This window comes from Sorex fumeus, unplaced genomic scaffold (genome assembly GCF_029834395.1).
Source record: "Sorex fumeus unplaced genomic scaffold, SorFum_2.1 ptg000072l, whole genome shotgun sequence".
Taxonomy (NCBI): Eukaryota; Metazoa; Chordata; class Mammalia; order Eulipotyphla; family Soricidae; genus Sorex; species Sorex fumeus.
In genome coordinates, this window is record NW_026606129.1 from 30665583 (window position 1) to 30685289 (window position 19707).

Genomic DNA, 19707 nt, shown 5'->3' on the forward strand with positions numbered 1-19707 from the left:
AGATGCAGGGAACGTTGACTTTTCTTTGAAGCTCTAAGGAAGTCAAGTCGGGGTCCACCAAGATCAGCGTGCTCATCATGTTGTGTGTGTGTGTGTGTGTGTGTGTGTGTGTGTGTGTGTGTGTACGCACGCGCATACAACGGCACCCTGCTGTCAAGATGCTCAATTCAGGGGCGGGGAAGGAAATCCAGCCCAGGCACGGTTACCGGAGAACTTCTGGGAACCCCCAAACTTTGCACCACGCACAGGTGGACCGATGCCGCAGGTTCGAATCCCCCTGAGCTGGGCCCGCAGAACTTGACGTGAAGCCTAGAAGTGAAGGATGGAGATGGAGGGAATGGGGTTTTCACAGAGGGGCAGACTCCGTCGGGTTTACCGGCGGCTGTTTGCCTGGTAAAAGCGCCTTCTCAGGTCTCCCGAATCTCTGCGAGGGAAAGCCAAATGTTGGGATCCATGTGTAACGGGGTGGGGAGACCTCGCGGGGCCGCAGAGGAGGAACGCATTTCCAGAAGTGGACCTGGCCTGATTTAGATGTTGTCCAGCAGGGCAGATCACTATTGATTAGAGTCTAAGGAGAATGATTCCTGCAGGTTGGTTGTTGAACTGCATCATTCCCTGCCCCTTAGAAGGAAGAAAGTGAGTTTCCCTCCACACACCTCGTCTTCCCCTAAGCTAAAAATCTGGGTACAAAATCGGTTCTGAAATCCCTGACGGAGTTGAGAGCTGCGTGGCGGTAGACTACCAAGCAATCTGCACCCCTCCCCCGCAGCACCGCTGTGCAAGCCCTGCAAGCCTGCAGTTCTCTCCTTTCAATTTTCCGACTTCTGGGTTTCCCTGTGGGTGGCTCCCCGCCTCACCCCCAGGATAGCCACCAGACGTGGGAGTGAACCCGTGAAGGTGGGGTGGAGAGACAGAGGGAGGTTCTCCCCAGAACAGAAAAGACAAAGGCCCCGCGTGGGCTGCTTTGTATGGGGGACGGAACGGGGCGGGGGGGAGGGTAGGTTCTTATTTTCCTTTAAAATTCAAATGGAACTAACCACCCAAAAGTAGCGATGCAAAAAAAAAAGGGCGTGTATGGAAAATAGCAATATTTCTAATCTAGAGCTGGGTCCTTTTTCCCCCCCTCTCTCTTCTTTTTTCCTCTTTCGTTGAGGGTTTGTTTTAGCGTGTATGGGGGTGGGGGTGGGGTAGGACATGGACTGAGTTGAGACCAACTCTGGCGAGCCCGCAGACCCTCTCCGCCCACGGCACCCTCCCCCCAAAACCCGCGTCCCCACCCCGCACCGGATCGCGGCCAGCACGGGCGCAAGCGCCGGACCCCAAGGGAGAATGTAAACAAACGGGGCGCCGAGCCCTTGATCTTTATTTAAATCGAGGCTTGTTTATCGGTGTCATCCTAGGAGGATTAATTAGATACATCTCTTCGCAATTTGGTGTCTGACACTCCATCTTAGGAATGCCTTATCACAAGGTGTTAATTGGGGCCACTCAGCCACTTACGTTTCTATTAAACACTGTGAGGGACTTTTCACAAGTACCAGGTTCTTTTTACTGTACCGTGCAAAAATATACAGGACTCGAAATAGACCGGGCTTCATCCCGGCGGTGAGATGCATGCTCGGGCTTTCTGGGGGGGGTGGAGGGGGGCACGCTGCAAGAAGGTCCTTTGGAAATTTCATCCCCGGGGGTTTATCGCCGATGGGAAGTTGGGGAGGGGGTGCACTGACCAGGTGAGGGCGAGATGGGGGGCGATTCCTCCCCGAGTCTGGCCTTTTCATGGAATCCTACGGCCACCAACTCTTTAACATCTCCGTTCTCGGTTCCGTGTGCAATTCAGGGTGGCTTTGCCAAAACGTGATTGTGTGGGCCCCGTCCGAGCTCGCGAGTGGCCGGCGCGCCGGGGCAAGTTGGAGCAGCCGGGACGCTGGAGGGCAGGCGCGCTCCCAGCCCCCGGCGGCCTTAATTGGGCGCGGAAGGGGTGGGGGTCAGGCTGATTGCTCGCCTCTCTGCAGCTTAATCCTCTTAGCAGCTGCATTTCCGCAGCCGGCAGTTTGCAGAGACCCTCCCGGCCAGACCTTTACCCAGCGCTGGGCAGGAGGAGAGGTTTGCAAGACTTGGCAGAAGCCGTCTGCTGATAAGCCTGGCTGGGCGTCTGGCGGGGTGGAGGTGGGGTGGGGTGGGGGTGGGGGGACGCAGACACACAAAGAACCCCTCTACCTAATCTTTGAACTCTCCTGCCGCCCAGAGCAGAGTGTGGCCTCGGCCCTCCCGGGGAACGGCAGCCAGATACACGGCGCTACACGCGGGGCGAAGCTCTCCAGCCGCTAGACGCACCGCGTTCCTGCCGCGGTCCGCGTGGCGGCCGGCCCAGCCCGCGCCGCCCGGTCCCCAGAGGAGTGTGGCCTCTTTGAAGATGCGGGGGCAGCCGGGAGGGCAACGCGCGGGGAGTACCCTAGGTTTTGCAGGAAGAAGCCTCAAGGCGCGAGCCCACGCACCCCGTAGGCACAGAGAACTCGTGAACGCCCAAAGGGCTGCGGGGGTTCCCCACCGCCCAAGGGCATAGAGATGTGTGGCCCCAAATAAGCCTAAGGGAAAGCCGAGTGGCCTAAGCAGCCTCTCGCATGTAGGCACCAAAGGCAGGAGAGGTTTTCCAAGTCTGGATTTTGCCTTCCTTTAACCATCTTGCATCTTAGTAGCCAACCCCCTCCCCCATCCCAGCCCCAATACCCATAGCTCAGACTACCCAGTGGGATAAGGAAATGCTCCCCATTCATCTTCAAAGAAAGCAAACAAAAGCATGCCTCCTCCCCCCACAGTGTCCACTTGGAAATTCTAGAAACTTCTTTGAAGGGGAAGGGGCTATGGGGCACTGTTCCTGTTTGGAGAAGGGTGGAAGAGAACGGTCATCTTTAAAACAAGTATTAAACCCCACAGTACAGAAGACAGCTATGCCTGTTCCCTTAATGAACCACATTTATTAAAAATGACTAAAGCTGTACATAAAAATCCAAGATCTCTAAAAAGCCTATAGGAGCTGTGGTATTAGGTTTTAGTTTCTTCACATTACCAAGTTGGGGAGTGGGGGTGAAGGAACAGGAGGAAATGGGGTGGGGGAGGGTGTTCCTTAAACATGGTTCAAGTTAGTACAGAGTAGCTGAATACATCTTAACTATCTAAGAAGTAAACAGAATATTCTCGAATATCATGGGCACAGTGAGAGAAACTATCCCCCCCACCCCTGCAGCTGTCTTTAGGTGATTTGCAAATTCTTTACTAAGCCAAAGCACCGATTTTACATAATCTCAGACACCTATGTAGGCTATTTGTACAATATATTCCATGTTATTCTACAGTGTATCTAAACACACACAACTGTACACTTTATAATTCTCTATTTTATTCTCTTTTTTTTTTTTGGCAATTCCCTCCCATGGCCCCTCAAGTCCTACAGGCAGTGCCTGCAAAGAGCAAAAGTGGATGGAGTGAGGCCATCTTGTACTAGGGCAGAGATGGCTTGTTTCAAAACCCAGGCAGGCATCCAAGTCAGGTAAAACCAGCACCTGCACATTTTTCTTGCCTCTGGGACCTAACTAACATCTTTTATCCTTAGCAAGAAGTCTCCTTTTAGAGCTCAAGGCACAGGCCTTGTCTTCCAGAAGCACAAGACCTTAGCACTCTGGGCTCCTATTTGCTTAAAGATTTACAAACAGAAATGAGAAGCAAAGCTTTCAGCTCATTTGATAGCGCTCAGCACTCACTCTTCTTCACAGCCTGACTCTTGCTGATTTAGTGTTTCCAATAAATAATCCAGAACCTTGAACAACCTTCAAATTTTAAAAAAGCACTTTTAAGTCCTCCATTAACTTTATTTTTAAAAAGAAAAAAAAGTGGCTAGGTTTGTTTCAGTTACCTGCAGCAATTAAAAAGCTTTGGCACCTTCTTTTAGAGAATTGCACAAAACAGGATGCATCAAGGTGGAAGGCAAACTTCTTTTTTGGCAACCTAGGCAAAGAAGACAATAACAACAACAAAACACCACCGAGTTCATCTGCAAAAAGTTAGCTCATTTTACAAGGAGGTTAAAATACCTCTCTAGGGAGTTGTGTAAAAAGCATAGTACCCCCCCATGCCTTTTGAGGTGTCTTTGCTGTACTCTTCAGCATTAATGTCCTCACACTTTATGGAGGGAGAATTTTCGTTACTAGAGGTGCTAGGAGAGAGCCTCCTTCGCTTACAAGCACTGGTGTACACCCCCGAATCATTGGAATCCAGAGACTTGATAGAAGGGGGTGTCTCTATCCAGGAAGAACTGATTTCTTCTTTGACTTTCTCCTTGGAGAGTTGATCTTCAGAGTATACTGGGGGACTTGTTCTGGAGGTCCATGGGAGTCCGGTTGCCATCTTCCTCTGGTAAGAGCCTCGACCACCCCATCCTGCCATTGCAGGGAAGGTGGGGTCAGGGTAATACCCCAGGGCATGGGAGGTCTGGAGGGGCAAAGATTTAATACCATATGGGAGCAAGGTGCTGGAAGTATATTCAGACTCATAGGAACTGATGTCTAGTTTGTTGGTCCCAGGTTGCTGGACAGGCGTAACAAGCCACCGCTGGGGAGGGTTGGCCACCTCTTCGCTCTGTTGGGGTGAAAGGAGGCCGTTGGTCTGTGGCACGGTTCTCTCGCCATTATAATATCGGGCTTGAGGTAAAGTGTTGACAAAGGGCTCCGGGAAGAAGGACTGAACGCCGTACCGACCTCCAGGGACAATCTGATGGGATCTAGGAGAATCCGTGGGAGATGGAGTTAACCTGTCATTTTCGGAAGCGGTGTACATGCTACAATATAAAGAGAAACACTTACAAAAAACCCAGTGTTGTCCCCAAACAAACCACCTCCCGGAAATGAGAAAGGCTTGCAAGCTGATGGTCCTCTGGACCGGGAGCACGGGTCTGCTGAGGCGGAGGGATGCAGGAGATGCACTGGCTGATTTTAATGAAGGTCTCTTGGCCCAAGGGGGGATATTTCCCACCATGGAAAGAAAGTTTCCTCTCCAGCATGAACTATTCAAACTATAGAAAATGCACTCCTACAAGTCCTAGAATGTGAAGAACTCAAAGCAACCCTTCCCTATCAGTGGAAGGATGAATGCCCTCAAAGAAAACCCTAGATTTAAAAGGGCATTTGCAGGGCCTTGTGGCTTGAAGTTGTAAAAATGACATTCTCTTAGTTGCAGGTTTTTCTTATGTAAAAAGGAGGGGGTGGGGATTTTTTTTTAAAAAGTTAAATGGAATGAAAAAAAAAAGGTATATAAATGCAGATTATGAAAATTTTGACTCTCATTCACATAAAAAAAAAGCTCCATATTTGTAAATCCTTACATTTCTTTAGAAATGAACAAATACCTTCTGTGAACATTCTTAAGCAAGATTAGTCAAGGCAAAAAAAAGTGTATATATATATATATTTACACACAAATAAACATGAAACCTCTTTCTACAATATATTCTTAGCCAAGTGTCTGGTTAGGTATGTCCTGTTCAAGATGGCCATGGAAATATAAATAAAAACTGCACTTACGAATCATAGTTGTCCCTGAAGCCTTTTGCAAAAGGGTTATGATCAATCTTTAGCTGAGTAATCTAGACAGGGAGAAAAATAATGGTTGAGTGTTTCGTTCATTGCACCTCTTTAGAGATTCTTGAGTTGTGTGTGACACTCACGTCAGTATTTTGGTAGGCTGTCACTGCAATGAACTGTGTTTCTGAGAATGTAAAGGTTTGTGTCTTCGAAGGCTCGTTCAAGTCCTCCACGCCATCCTCCGTAACTTCAACAATGTGTAGTCGTGGCTGATACTTGTGTAAAGACTGTAAGACTATCATCTGGAAATGGTACAGAAAAAGAGTTGCTGAAGCTCCTCTGTCTTAGGTATTCAACAGACATCAACTCTGACAAATTTCATATTTTGGAACGAGGCTCCTGCTTGCTCCCCACCAACAGTTTCCTTTTGCTAGAATCATTAAGAAAAAAAAATCTTCACATGGCCATTTCTCCCCCTCCCCGCCCACCCCCCCCCCCCGCATTTCCTAAGATTTCCACCAAGATTTCAGTATTTCTGCTTCTAATAGTCAACTCCCTGCTATGAAAATTCAGTAAAAAAAAGTGGAAAAAAAATCAAAAGTTAAAAAACAAAAGAGTTAGGCAGGCAGTTTTGGCAGTAGGCAGGCAAATAGGTAACAACTACAATGACAAAGACAGTAAAGAGTACAACTCTCCTTAGCAATGAGAACTAGTCAGGAAACACCTGGCCTGTCACTCTACCTGTGTGTTGTTGTTATTGGCGCCTTTGTTATTGGTGAGTTTTAATTTCCCAAAGGAAATCTCCTGTCTCATCCAGTGGGAACCAGTATTCGGAGACTCTGGGTGAACATACATTTTGTTGCCTAAGTGAAAATGAAACAAAACACAAAACCCAAGTATATAAGATGGTTTCAAGTGGAGGGTGGAGAGGTTACAGCACAAATCTCCCCAACATTAGCTGCTTCATGACAGCCTGTGAAGACCAACTAGACTCCCCAGATGGCTCTGCCAGGGACCCCTGTGCTTCGATATTCCTTAAACAACCTGTATTTCAGACTACAAAAGTGAGGCCCCAGAGGAACGGCTTCTTGAAGGTCAACTTGAGGCCTTCTAAAGCTGGTCGGGAAACATCTGCAGAAACACAGCTTGCATCTTGTGAATGGATTCAACCTCAGGAAGGGCAAGCTCAAGTGAAGGTCAGAATGCCAGCAGACCTTGCCAACCAGTGCCTATGACAATTAGTTTCTCAAACGAAGATGGGGGTTGGGGGCAGAGAGTTCCACACTTTGGTAGACCAGAAACCTGACTTAGCAGATCTTCCTCTCATTCAGTCAACACAAAGAAACTCATATAACACCTCTAGGCCCCAGACTGGGGGGTGGGGGGAGCGCTCCATTTAAAGGGGGAGTTGTGAGTCAAAGGTTTTCGCATAGCTTGTCCCCAACCCGCCGCCCTGGCCTCCTCTCTCCTCACCCTGCATGTTATTGTCAGCTTTGCCGCAGGTCACCCATTTGCCCCCTTGGAAGCGCCAGTGGTTGGGATCTGCCAGCACCACTTCTACGAACACGTTGTAGTGAGCGGTGGGATTCAGTCCGTTTATGTTGAAGCTCAGGAAAGGAAACATACGCCTGTGCACGGGAATAGAACCAGGATGAGGGATTTCAATCGGCTGCACAGAGCAGGACCACACTCAGTCGGGTTCACGGACGCCTGACGGGCAAATCCCGGGAGTTAAAGTCGCCCTATTATGTAAGCAATTTTTCAGATGGCAATTCTTGGAATAACTCCCTCCCCTTCCTACCCCCAGAAATAATTTGCCCCAAAGTCGGTATTTCCGCAGCTCACGTACTTCTACGCTCTTTCCCCATTTAAATGGGGGAAATGCTCATTCATTTTCTTCCAGGACATTAAAAAGTGTTGAACATTAGATGTACAGGAATCTTAACAATGTTCAGCTGCTCTTGAAAATGACCGAAAAACAAAACAAAAGAAATTCTACTGGCCAAGTCCCCTCTCCGGCACCCAGCCCTAGGATGTTCCAGGACTAACCACTGCCGGCAGTGAAGTGTATCCAAACCTCACGCCCCGAATGCGAGCCAAATTCAGCTCCAGAAGATGATTAATCAGCCACGCGAATGCAGCCGCTCGGGTCTTCGACCCCCACCTCCTCCCAGCTCCCGGAGGTGCCCCGGGGAGACCCTGGCGCCGAAAACTGCGGGAAACATCGACTGCGCGCTGGGGACCAAATCGTGCGCTATCCCGTTCCCGCGCCTGCTGGCTGGTCCGCGTGCAGACACCGGCGCACACCCGGGAGCACAGATCTAGAAAACCCAATTGTGTGGACAAACTCCAAACCGTGCCATCTTTTCCTCCACGGACCTGATGAAGGCGACTGGGGCTGGTAAGGTGAGGTGTTAGAACATCTTCCCCCGCACAGAACATCTTTGGGCCCGCGCGAGAGCAGGCAAACGCTCGGGGATGGAGATGCCGCATACCCTGCGCGCAAAAACTGCGCGCAAAAACCCTCGCTACTAGCCAAGAGCCGAGTGGGTGACAAGACTTGGTCACCCCCTGGCCTGCCTCGGGACCACTCATCCACTCTGCCCCCGCGCCCCGACACCCCCTCCGCGCTGAGCTTACCTGCCCTGTTTCGTGATGATCATCTCGGTTTGGTGGCGGTGGAATTTGAGCCACAGAGGTCGGTTGCACAGGTAGACGTGGGCACGGAAGCCGGAACCCGGGACGCCCAGGCCCCCCAACGCTCCGCAAGAACCCGCGGAGGGTGCGCCTGGGTAAGGGCCATAAAGCGGTGCCCCCTGGCTGTACTGGTAGGCGCCGGGGCCGCCTCCCGCGCCGCCGCCGCCTCCGCCACCGCCGCCGCCGCCGCTCGCACCGCCGCCCGCGCCCGCGCCGGGGCCGAACTGTGCCCTCCCGGGTGGGCACACCGCGGCGGGGAAGCCGCCGGGGGGCAGCATGGAGCCGTAAGGGTAGCGCGCCCCGTTGGGAGCCGGGTACACCGAGCCGTGGGGAGCCCCGGCCGCAGCCTGGTACGGGAAGAGCGAGCAGGGCGCGGCCAGCTCGGAGCCCTGCGGCCCGGGGGACGGGAGGTAGTAGCGCTCCGAGCTCAGGCTGTCCATGGAGTAGCGCGCGGTGGCGGCGGCCGCGGCCGCAGCGGCGGCGGCCGCGGCGGCCGCGGCGGCGGGCAGCTCCTCCTCCCCGCAGGGGGAGCCCTTGCGGCCGTCCGGGGGCCCGGGCTTCGCCACGGCCGCGGCGCTGGCAAAGGCGTCCCCGGCGTCCGCGTCACTGAGCATAGCCGCGGGCCCCCCCGCGCTGGCGGCCGCGGGCTCCCCACTCCCGGCCTCGCACGAGAGACTGCCCGAGAACTTCTTCGGCGCTTTATCCAAGTCCAGCCTCTGCGGCGAGGGGGCAGCGCGGGGGAGGTGACCCGCACTCCCGCCGCCCGGGCCGCGCGGCGCACCCTCTAGCGGGTAGAAGTGCGCGCCGGGCAGGTTCACCGAGCTCACCAGGAGCTGCTCGCCTAACTGCATGCTTTGCAAAGCTCAGACGGCAGCTGGCTGCTTCCTCTCCTCCTGCGGCCTTATAATAAAGGCAGGGTGGGGGAGCCAGCGCCCTCTTCCGAGGGGAAGGTAACTTCCCCTTCCTCCCGTGCGGCGGCTGCCCACCTGGAGACACGCGGGCGGCGAAGGCGCGCGCTCGCGCGCTTGGAACCCCGCGTCCTCTGCGCGTGGAAAGCGTTTTGAGTTTGAAGGCAGGCGACGGAAACGGAGAAGAGCTCTCCTGTGCCTCCTCCCCACCGTCCGTGCTTCTCAAGACTCCCAGCACCCTCCCGCACTCACATCCAAGGAAGAGAGGGCTTAGCTCTCGGTTCCATCCACCCGCCTGGGAGAGCCTTTCAGCCCTTTCTCTCACTGCCAAGCGACCGGTCAAGTTGACCACTTGGAAACTTGCGGGCTGTCATTGGCTGCTTTATATACGTGCGGTCAGGGAGGAGCGTTGCGGTCCCCACAGCCTCCAGACCCTCCGATTGGCTGATGGGGGTGACACTAATTCAATTAGGCATTTACTAATTGGATCAAGTCGCCAGCGACTTGCTTTTCCTTTCGTCTGACATTTTTTTTTTCCTGGTTGTTTTTGAGATTCGGTCCTGTTGTGAGAAATGAATCGCTTGTCTGTACGTCGTCGGGGTTTGGGGGAAGAGGTTTTGGGGTCCCTCAAGTCATCTTGATGCTCTGAGCAGGAGATGAATGCAGGAACGGGAGTGGGTCTTAAAGGGATGCGGAAAGGCTTTGCAGGCGGATGGCACCGGTCCCCGAGGGTGGGGATCGGGGTGAGAGAGGACGAGGCCCAAGACCCTGAGGTTCTAAGTTCAGGTACATTTTCCCTCCAGATGGGGCGAGTGCTCCCTGGCCTTCAGCACGCTCGGACGTACCGTATTTCCCTCCCCAACCGGACCCATTCTACTAGTCAATGTCAAGGGGGGGTGTGAAGAATGAAATCCCTCTCGGCTTGGGGATTCAGGGACAGCGAGGTATATTCTGCCATCCTTGAGCACCGACCCTTTAAAAACCAGGAGTCCATGTCGGGTGGGGAGATACCGGGAAGAGCATCTTCCACATCGTGGAGCGGAAAAGAGATCCCGTTTACTTCCCATAATTTATTATCCACGCGGCTGCTCTGAATTCCCGCTCCCCTCGGTCCCCCTTTATCTTCAGTTGGGCCCGACCCGGAGAAACAAAGGTTCTCCAGCAGCCGGGCTGCAAAGGTTCCCCGCGCCTCTCCTCTGGCGGTGAAACACAGAAGGTAGAATAATTAGTGAAATAAGCAGGTTGATGTTGCATTCAGCCTTTTTGCCCCAGCTGCCCGTTTCTCCCCCGTGTTTCCGCAGAGCAGGGAATCGAGAGCGGTGTGGTCATATTTATTGTTTTCTTCTCCCGGAAAGGGTGGGGGGCGCCACGTTTTCTTGAGGGTAAGAAGCTCGAATATACACTGCTAATAAGCAATTACAGACACGATTTGTAATCGCTCCGGGAGCGCATTTTCCGGCTGAGATGTCGGGACTCTGCTTCCCCAACCGAACGCGATCACACGGGAAAGTCTTGGACCTCAGCAGATGAGGCGAACACAAGACTTTCTGAGCGGCGCGCGTTAGGGTAGACCTGCCCCAAGGCTTTTCCATCGAGGTTACATCTACGGCAGCACCGGCCACCTCCACATCCGGGGTGGAGCGCGAGGCGGTCCTCGAATGCACTGGACGTTCTAGGACCCAGTGGTGAAAAGAGCGAGCGCCTGAAGTTTGCAGGGTCAAGGCACAACCTGGAAAAGGGGGACTTCTTAAGATCCCGGGGTGGCGGTCTCGTAGGTTCAGGACAGGACTGCTGGTGAATCGGTCCCTGGGAGTCTGACCCAGTGCACGCTCAGTCCCGCGCTCCTAGCCTTTCGTCCCCCCAGTTTAGTTCGGGGCTGGCCCGACTTTCTGATCCGCTCATCCCATCTTCCACTCCCACCTCGCTGGCTCTTGTTTTATTTCGACCCCGGGAAGTCTAGAAGAATTGAATTTTTCAAGGATTTGCTGCTCTTCTGAAGACTTCATGAACGTCAACCTGGAGATTGCCTGAGCTCCAGGGAAGAGCCGTTTACTGGGGCGAGTGAAAACGTAGCCTGCCGTAGGGAGGGGATCGTGGTGACAACTTCTGGGTGCCCTCACGTTGGCCTTGTCCGGAGCTGCAGGGTATTGGAGGGAAATGGAAGGTGATGTCGATCGCTGCTCACATTATTTGAAGATGGTGTGGTCCGGGGTACACTACGCGGCAGCTCTGCGCTTCGCCCTAGCGAGAAACGGCCTCAGTGTCTCTTCAAATTGCTTTCGAGGCGGCCAAGGAAGCGCTGCGTGTGGCAAAGTGCCATCGCAGGCAACAGGCACCGTTCCGACCCGCTCTGGCGCAAATAACTCGGGCCAGCTGTCCCCCGCACCACATCAGAAAGGACAGCTTTTATTCCAGCCCCAAGCAAGTTCTGAGAGCGCGTAGGTTCGCCCCCGAGTGCTACCCAATTATTAGATATAGTCGCCTCCGTGTAATTAGAGTTACTATTGAATTGTGAGGCAGGGGTTTACAATTTATATCATCCTACCCCTACCCCCAAGATATCTACTGTTTCACCCAGACTTTATTCCTCTGTGCAGAAGAGGGATTGAAAGAGAATAAAAATTCCAACAGTTCAAAACTGCTTTCAGGACCAGAATGTGGGGGGGGGGGGGGATGGCGGGGGGGGGCACAAAAATATATAGATCATTTATATCTAGAAATTTAATATATATTACAAATCCCTTTTTAACACAGTAAAAAGCAACTTCAACTGAAGGCTATTTATTTACTTCAGACTGCATAAAGGTCAAGAAATCTCATTTAATGGTTCTTTTGTATTAATGAACCAATCACTAATTTGTTATTACATATGGAATATTCTAGTCTAAATGCTTGGAAAGGTAAAAGATGAACAATTCTGTGATTTCTTCATTGAATGGGTTTCTCTCTTGGTAACTCAGCTTTACATATAACCAGGTAAAGAGGCATAAAAATAATTTTCATATGTTCCAGCCACACTTTAAAACCCAAACACTCTTTTCCAGAAATAGGAACAAAAAGAAAGCTAAAACAGTGACTTCAATGAACACATTAGGCAGCACCCTACTTCCACTGGGTGGGCAAATAACAGAGCCTTCCAGCCTGTTTGCTGTTTGATTTCAATTACACCCCAAGCTTCATGAAATCCAAATGAGACATTTATTGAAAGGTGCCTGGTTTTATGTGGCTCAACTGACAGTGTATTGGAATCCATTGAACAAAAACATCAACAGGAGGGAGGAAATGTGGAGACCCCTTGGAACCCCAGACCCAAATGCCTCTGGGATTAACTCAAATCTTGCACCTTTCAGCCTGAGATGGAGCAGAGCAGCCAGCAAGCTTCTGAATGCTACAACGAAGCCAGGGCTAAAATGTTCCTGAGTCTCTTATAGATGTCATGACTGTTGTCTCAAGCAATAGTACCAGCTTCATGCCTCCTTCACAGATAACACGAAAGTTATTACCTACCTGATCAGGTGAGCTTCTTTGCTTCTTTCTCACCCTTAGAGATAATCACTATCAGGGCATTAGTATTTTTGAAGCAAATCTGAGAGGCATTAAGCTGTTCCAGCACAACACCCATCAAATACATATATAACATGTATAAATAAATCACAGGACTGACTTGTAGATGAGTGCAATGATACATGGTTTACATCCATTGCCACACACGCACAACCATGGGGGCCCATATAAATGTCCCAATAAATTCTATTATTTTCACCCCTGCTAAAAATGTGTTATCAAAACACTGTCCATGTTATTCAAACACTTTGTAAATTCTGAGCAGACTAGCTGCCGGTTCTCCTTTTAACCCTAGGAAAACATTCCAACATTAACCGGTCACCAGCGCTTCGCCTGGACTCTGAAAAAATGTCAATGGGTTTTTTGTGGTGAGTTGGTCCTTTTACTATTTATCTATGGCCTTTTCTTTGTTGATGTTACGTTTTATTTCACATCTCGGCTCACTCTTAGACCCTTTGTTCTCAGATGGCCAGATCTGCCACCTCTAGAGTGCTTTCCAATGGGGGTGGGAGTTTTCATCACCATAAGGTTGTTCATGTTTCAAAAAGAAAAAAAATGCACCTTAAGATGAAACATTTTGGCACAGACAAGTAATGTTATTCTGCTGAAGACAGCAAGATACTCTTACCAACACGATTTCATTTTTGTAAGAATTATATTTCACCATGATACTGAACAGACTGATCACATGCTTTAAAAAAAAATTACCAGGTCTAAAAATGTGTAAGCAATGGGTTATAAACCTACTGTTTTCTTTTATATAAAAATGACACACTTAATAATTTATTATCTTAATCACTCATCCGTTCTTTCATTGCTATGTGCAGTGGTAGTTCACAAATATTAGAAGATGAGGAGTCTTAGAATGAAGGGTAATAAATATACCCAAAGTGGCTTATTTTTTTAAAGGAAAGAAAATTGTTGTTTCCTAAACTCTGAATTAAGAATCTTTTTTTATGAATGTATCTTTCTACAGTAATGTTGTAGGTTGAACCCAGGGCCTTATATGTGTGAGGTACATATATGAAAATTCTGGTATATAACAGTATATGTGTGAGGTACACGCATATAACTCTGTTATACACCCAGGATTTTTAGGAAAGTACTTAACAAAACTACAAAAAAAAATCCTGGAGTTTTTGACTGACAGATTCCTGACTGCTTTCTTTTTATAATCATCATCATCGTCATCACCATCATCATCATTACTATCATCCTATTTATTTATTTAAGTATATAAGTTCACATAAATAAGAGGCAGAGTAAATAAAATAAAATACCCTCCTGACAAGAGTAATGAGTGGGTCTGATCCCTTGTACTAAAATAAGTAAATATATTATGAGAATGTTTGGTTGATTATTACTACATTAAAATATTTTTTTAAAAAAGTGAAACTAGAGCAATAATACAGTGGGTAGAGCATTTGTCTTGCATAAGGCTGACTAGGGTTTGATCCCCAGCATCTCACATAGTCTCCCCAGCACTGCCAAGAAATTCCTGAGTGCAGAGCCAGAAGTAACCACATCTATCTTCCTTTTGTACTTTGGAAGTTGTGGCACTTAGTAGGTGCTCATTTGGTAACTGAAAAACATTTGGTAATTGGAATTATTAAATCTAAACTAGAACTGCAAAAATAGCAAGTCTCAAGCTTTATAACTATGAAGTTTAATGTTGGTCTTTTCCCCCAAGAAAAAGAAAACATAAATCTCCTAAATTAATATATTTAAAAGCATTTTAGACTTTATAAGCACTTAAAATTTTTTAAACCTTTTATAACCTTAAATTCTTACATCACTGCATAACTTTTAATGTATAAGTTGATGTTAATATTTTTTAACAGAAAAATAGTTACCAGTTCCTGCCAGAATTGCAGGGCAGCTGTAACTAGATCATAGCTGTAACAAACAATGGCAGATGTAACAATAATCATGTAACTAGGAGAAGTATTTCTTCTTAAAATGTATTTTATTTTAATCACTGAGATTTACAATAGAGTATCAGGCATACAACATTCCAGCACCACATGCCCCACCAAGAGTGTCCATTTTCCCTCCACCAATATCTCAGCGTCCCCTCCCCCAACATCCCCCTCAGTCTTTCTTGAACACAAATCACTTGCATATCATCAACAGTTGGCAGAGCGTCTGGAAATCAGTCTCAACAGAAGGACTGATACAGGTGCTGTGTATGATACAGATGCTGCAGAATGTCTACACAACTGATGGGCAGACACCAGTCCTATTGACCAGGTCTTCAATATGACAGGAGCATCTTGGCCTTGTGAGAAATAGGGAGAAACAGGGAGAAGGAAAGTCGGCGGGCTCGGGAATTACTCAGCAGAAAGGATTAAACCCACAAGATAGCCAAGGGAGAGTGAGTGGGAAGTGGGAGGGAAGATAAACAGGATAGAGACCAAATAGATCATTCTTTAAACTAACCCCATTTCAGACACCGGAGAGAAACGCAGAGCATTGCAAACAAAATTCTAAGCATTTGTATGTATTTACTGGCCACCTCGCTTACAGAGAATTCACTTCTTGTAATTCTTTTAGATACGGGAGTGAGGTGTGCATGAACTTTAGTCTTTCTCCTCCAGACACCCAGTCTAATAGGGAGTGAGGGTCAGCGGGTGGGAACAGGCCAGGAACAAAAGGCAACCTGAACCAAAGGTAAAGAAGCAGGAGTCAATCGGAACCCCAGAGGAGAGTCCCTAGGGCTTCCATCAGCTTCTTTCTATTCCCCAGAAAGGATGGGGCATTGGGGGTGGGGTGGGGGGAGGGGAGCCGTCGGTGCCCTCCTTCGGAGCTCCGCGGGATGGGTGCACTTCAAAGGCGGGTGGAGGGCTCGCCGGCCCCGTGCGCCTTCCGCCCCCCTCCCGACGGCATTAGCATTCTGTTTTTCCCAGGCTCCCGGCGCGCCCGCCCCCCGCGGGGACAGTGCCGCTCGAGCAGATTACTTGTCAAAAAAAGAAAATAGGGTATTTAGCTCACAGTTGCTTCTCCTCCTACTCGGTTAAACGCCCAACGTCCCAGTAGTTAAGTTACGATTCTCCCTGGAGAGAAAACGCCAGGACCTCAAGTTCGAAGAGCAACCACCTAGATCCAATGGCTTGGGAGTGGGGGGGTAAATGGGGGGGGGGGGGTGAGTGGGGGAGGGTGCTTCTGGCCTTAGCAGCATGCTCTGCAAATTCAAGGACAAGTGCGAGCGAGGTCAGGCACGGAAGATAGCTACTTAGTGAAGTCTGGGGGCGAGGGGTTCCAAGCCCAGGTGAGGCCTGAGCTATGCCATGACTTCCCTTGGGCAGAGAAGGTCGGTGACCCCCACCCCCACCCCAAACCCTCTCACACACGCACACACACACAAATTAGGAGGGGTTCGCAAAAATAGAGTCTCTGGAGGGAACAAAGAATAGGTGCGATTATGTCTCCGTCCAATTGGACCGGACATTTCAAGGATAAGAGTTTCCGCTTGAATCCTCCAATAGAAGGTGAAAATAATAAAGCAGCAATAGTAACCCATTGACCAGCCCTTGTGGCAGCTGTAGGATCTTTTTAATCAACTTCTAAGGCCGGAGTGGTACGACAGGGGTTAAGGTGCTTACCTTGCAAGCGGCCGAAACAGTTCGATCCCTTGGATCCCTTGAACTGCAAGTGATTTCCCCAAGCGCCACCTCCGGGTTTGATCTCTGAGCATAAAGCCTATGTAAAGTCCTGAAAATGGCCCGTTGTGGCCCCCAAAGCTAACCAAAAAAAATGTCCCCCCCCAATCTTATTGTTATCCACATGACAGAGGAGTTCATTGTTTGCAAAAATGAGGACTTCTTTCCAAAGACACAGTTTAAAACAGTAGCCCGAAAATTTCAACGCAGGTCATTCAAACTCTTTGGGCTCTTTGGGAAGGGCTGAGCATGCGTGAGTGGACTGGCAGGCACGTGCTTGATTTCTTCAAGCCAGGACTTTCAGACAGGCGTTAGCGTGGGACATCTATGTGGCTTAGAAGGAACAAAGTGGACAAGGCTCGAAGGCACCATGACTTCTAGAATGAGTCTCTTTGGGGAAAGTTGGATCCCACACCTTCCACCCCAAAGAATCACGAGTTTGAGTTGGTCCATCGTGTTGGGTACAGTGGTGGCAGTGATGGACAGTAAGCGTTCACTGAATCGGGCTGGGTCATTCAAAGCCCTCACTCCCACCGCACGGGGCTATCACCCTCATTTTATAGATTAAAATAAAAAATCAAAAGCCACCCGTGGCCCCAAACGGTAACGTTAGCGGCGGGTTCGCGACCCAAAGTTTCTGCAACCTTTAACAGAAAACTGGGGTCTCCCGACACCCCGAGACCTTATGTGGGGCTCATAAGCACAAGGCGCCGTGGAACAGCGGACGCCAGTTCTCTGGCCGCTGCCTGCGAGTCTCCTTTTTCTCTCCCCATTCCCCGCTGCGTGTCGCCGCGCGTCCCACGGCCCTCCTGGGCTGGGTTTATGGGGACACTGAGAGATCTTGTTTGCGGGAAGCTAGGGCAATGCGGGCTGGGAGCGAAGCCAACTGCCTCTAGGGTCTTCTTCCTCCCAGGCGCACGGAGCCTCCGAGGACGCAGCTCCGTGACTGCACACCCGCCCTCGGAGCCAGCGCGGTCCTTTAGCGCTCCGGGCGGGCGCGGAAACCCGTCACCTTAGATGTGCAATAGCACCCACCACGCCTGGTTGAGGGCCCAAGAGAAGGTGGGGAGGGAACCAACTGCAGTGAGTTGACCCAGGCGTCAGCGCGCTAGCCAGAAAAGCACTGCTAGTGGATTCTCCGTTTTTACTCTGCAGCGCGCCCGATCTCCAAAAGGCACGCGGGGCTGTACTCGGGTAGTCGAATGCCTCAGTTTCCCTACATTTCTTTTACTTTTTTCCACCCCACAAACATAAGGCTATGAGGGTTGCTTCTATATTTCCTTTAGTCTCTCTCTCTCTCTCTCTCTCTCTCTATATATATATATGTGACCACATGCTACAACAGAATGTATCATGTATCACACCATACAAAATCTAACATAGCATAAAAATAGTGCATGTTTTAAAAGGCACTTGTATCATGCTTAAAAATAAAACTCGAAAAAGCCACCAGTCTGGAGCATTCTGCAGGGCGGAGAGATGGTATAGTGGCAGTAGATAAGGCATTTGTCTTGCATCCGGCCAATCCCAGGTTCGATGCCCGGTCCAGCATGTTACCCCGAGCACCGCCAGAAGTGATCCCTGAGCACTCAGCGAGGAGTAAATTCTGAGCATTGCACGTTGTGACCCTCCTCTCCCCAAACATTTTCTCAACTCGGCCGAGGAAGACCGACACGATCAATTTCTCGTGTGAATTTCCTAGATTATTATGTTTGCACCAGCAAGAAAATTAGATGCACTTGAAATTCTCCTTATCTGCCCCGCACTTTGCTCGACTCTTTCATACCCCTTACTCAACGTGCTGCTTCCATTTTTTAAAAACGCTTCTTTAGTCCTGAAGAGTTTTGCCAGGGCGTGGGGGAGGTGGGGGACACAAATGGTGGAAAACTCTGACATAGATTTAAGGGTGCATTGCGGGCGTCTCTTGCAGCCGTGCGCTGCAGCACCGACCTCAGCGGCGGTTTCCCCCCAGGCTCTCTGCCAGCAGCTTTGTGCGCCCGGAAACGCGCCACGGAAGGCGCAAGCGCCCACTAGCTCCGCGTGCGCCCAACCCCGCCTGGGCCTCGCTGTGGGATTTTTCCTTTCTTTGTCACCCTCTCATTGTTTGTCCTCTGAAACCCCAAAAGCGAGTAAACAAGCTCTCGGACGCTGACCGATTCTCCGGGGGCTCTTTGCGCAGGGGAGCGATCTGCCAGACTGTGCCGAGGCTGATCAAAGAGGAGGAACTGGATGGGACTGTCAGCTTCATTAACATCCCCCTCCGGCTAGGCTGCTGGGGGTGGGGCGAGGCTGGCAGAGGCTGGTCGGGAACCACCGGGTGCCCAACGTCCCAGGAGTGAGACCCAACCCTACATACTTCCGTAATTCCCTTCAGGCCCAGCTTAGGTCACTGAGTAAGAAACTGGAGGTCGCGGTTCTTGGCCTGAGAAATCGCCCTTTGGGAGACTCAGCTACTAGCGGGATGCTGGGGTGCCCCCTTCTGGTCACTGCCCCCGGAGAGGTGACCACTGTTTTGACTTCTGTCACCACAGATTTAGTTTCACTGGTTTTTAAAATTTTAGATTCACGGACTCTTAACAGTGTGATCATTCAAATCGTTCGAGATATTTGCTCACGCTGGGGGGAGGGGGGTCTGACTGCGTGTGTTCGTTCTCCTTACTGTCTAATATTCCATTGTGTCAGGAGACCACGGGCCCATTCCACTGCTGCAGGTATTTTAGCTGTTCTCAGATATTTATGAATAGAACATTTTTTTTTTGCTTTTTTGGGTCACACCCAGCGATGCTCAGGGGTTACTCCTGGCTCATGCACTCAGGAATTGCTCCTGGCGGTGCTCGCGGGGACCATATGGGATGCTGGGAATCGAACCTGTGTCGGCCATGTTGGCTGCGTGCAAGGCAAACGCCCTACCCGCTGTGCTCCAGCCCCCTGAATAGAACATTCTTGACACGTGTGGGGGTTAATGTCCATATTGCCTGATTGCCCATCAAGCCTATACACACGGGAGTGGGTTTTTGCACCATTTTAAAATAAGGTTAGGAACATTTAAATATCTTGAGTTGTTCAAGCACCTTTAACAACTTCTGGTTGTAAAACTTAGTAGTAACCATGATAGGTAGTATTAAGGGAAGGGATAGGAAATTATTATTTTGTTTTCTTTTGGGACCACACCTGGCGATGCTTAGGGGCTGATCCTGGCTCTGCATTTAGAAATTATCCCTGGTGGTGCTGGGGGAGGGGATGGGATCATATGGAATGCCCCGGGATCCAACCCCTGTAGGCCAAGGGCAAGGCAAGAGCCCTACC

At 50.2% G+C, this 19707-nt stretch overlaps 1 protein-coding gene across 2 annotated transcripts; it reads right to left on the reverse strand.

Annotated features, from left to right (window-relative positions):
* Positions 1-3317: 3317 nt before the first annotated feature.
* On the reverse strand, positions 3318-9517 carry EOMES (eomesodermin). 2 transcript variants are annotated; one of them, XM_056129369.1, is made up of 6 exons: positions 8214-9517; positions 7047-7201; positions 6315-6436; positions 5717-5875; positions 5574-5635; positions 3318-4774 (listed from the first exon to the last, which is right to left on the reverse strand). In XM_056129369.1, exons 1-6 carry the CDS (start codon positions 9119-9121, stop codon positions 4093-4095), a joined length of 2088 nt encoding a protein of 695 aa, XP_055985344.1. In that variant the 5' UTR covers positions 9122-9517; the 3' UTR covers positions 3318-4092. The 2 variants fall into 2 exon arrangements, with proteins under 2 accessions (XP_055985344.1, XP_055985343.1); XM_056129368.1 differs by having other exon boundaries at positions 3318-4831; positions 8214-9516.
* Between the last annotated feature and the right edge of the window lie 10190 nt (positions 9518-19707).

What these genes read in the sequence shown, in the direction of transcription:
- EOMES (XM_056129368.1), bottom strand. Translation starts at nt 9,121, where the DNA reads ATGCAGTTAGGCGAGCAGCTCCTGGTGAGCTCGGTGAACCTGCCCGGC. An exon ending in CAGCCTACCAAAATACTGAC is followed by an intron (nt 5,636 to 5,716) that starts GTGAGTGTCACA and finishes CTCCCTGTCTAG; the next exon opens with ATTACTCAGCTAAAGATTGA. An exon ending in TTCAGGGACAACTATGATTC is followed by an intron (nt 4,832 to 5,573) that starts GTAAGTGCAGTT and finishes TTTATATTGTAG; the next exon opens with CATGTACACCGCTTCCGAAA.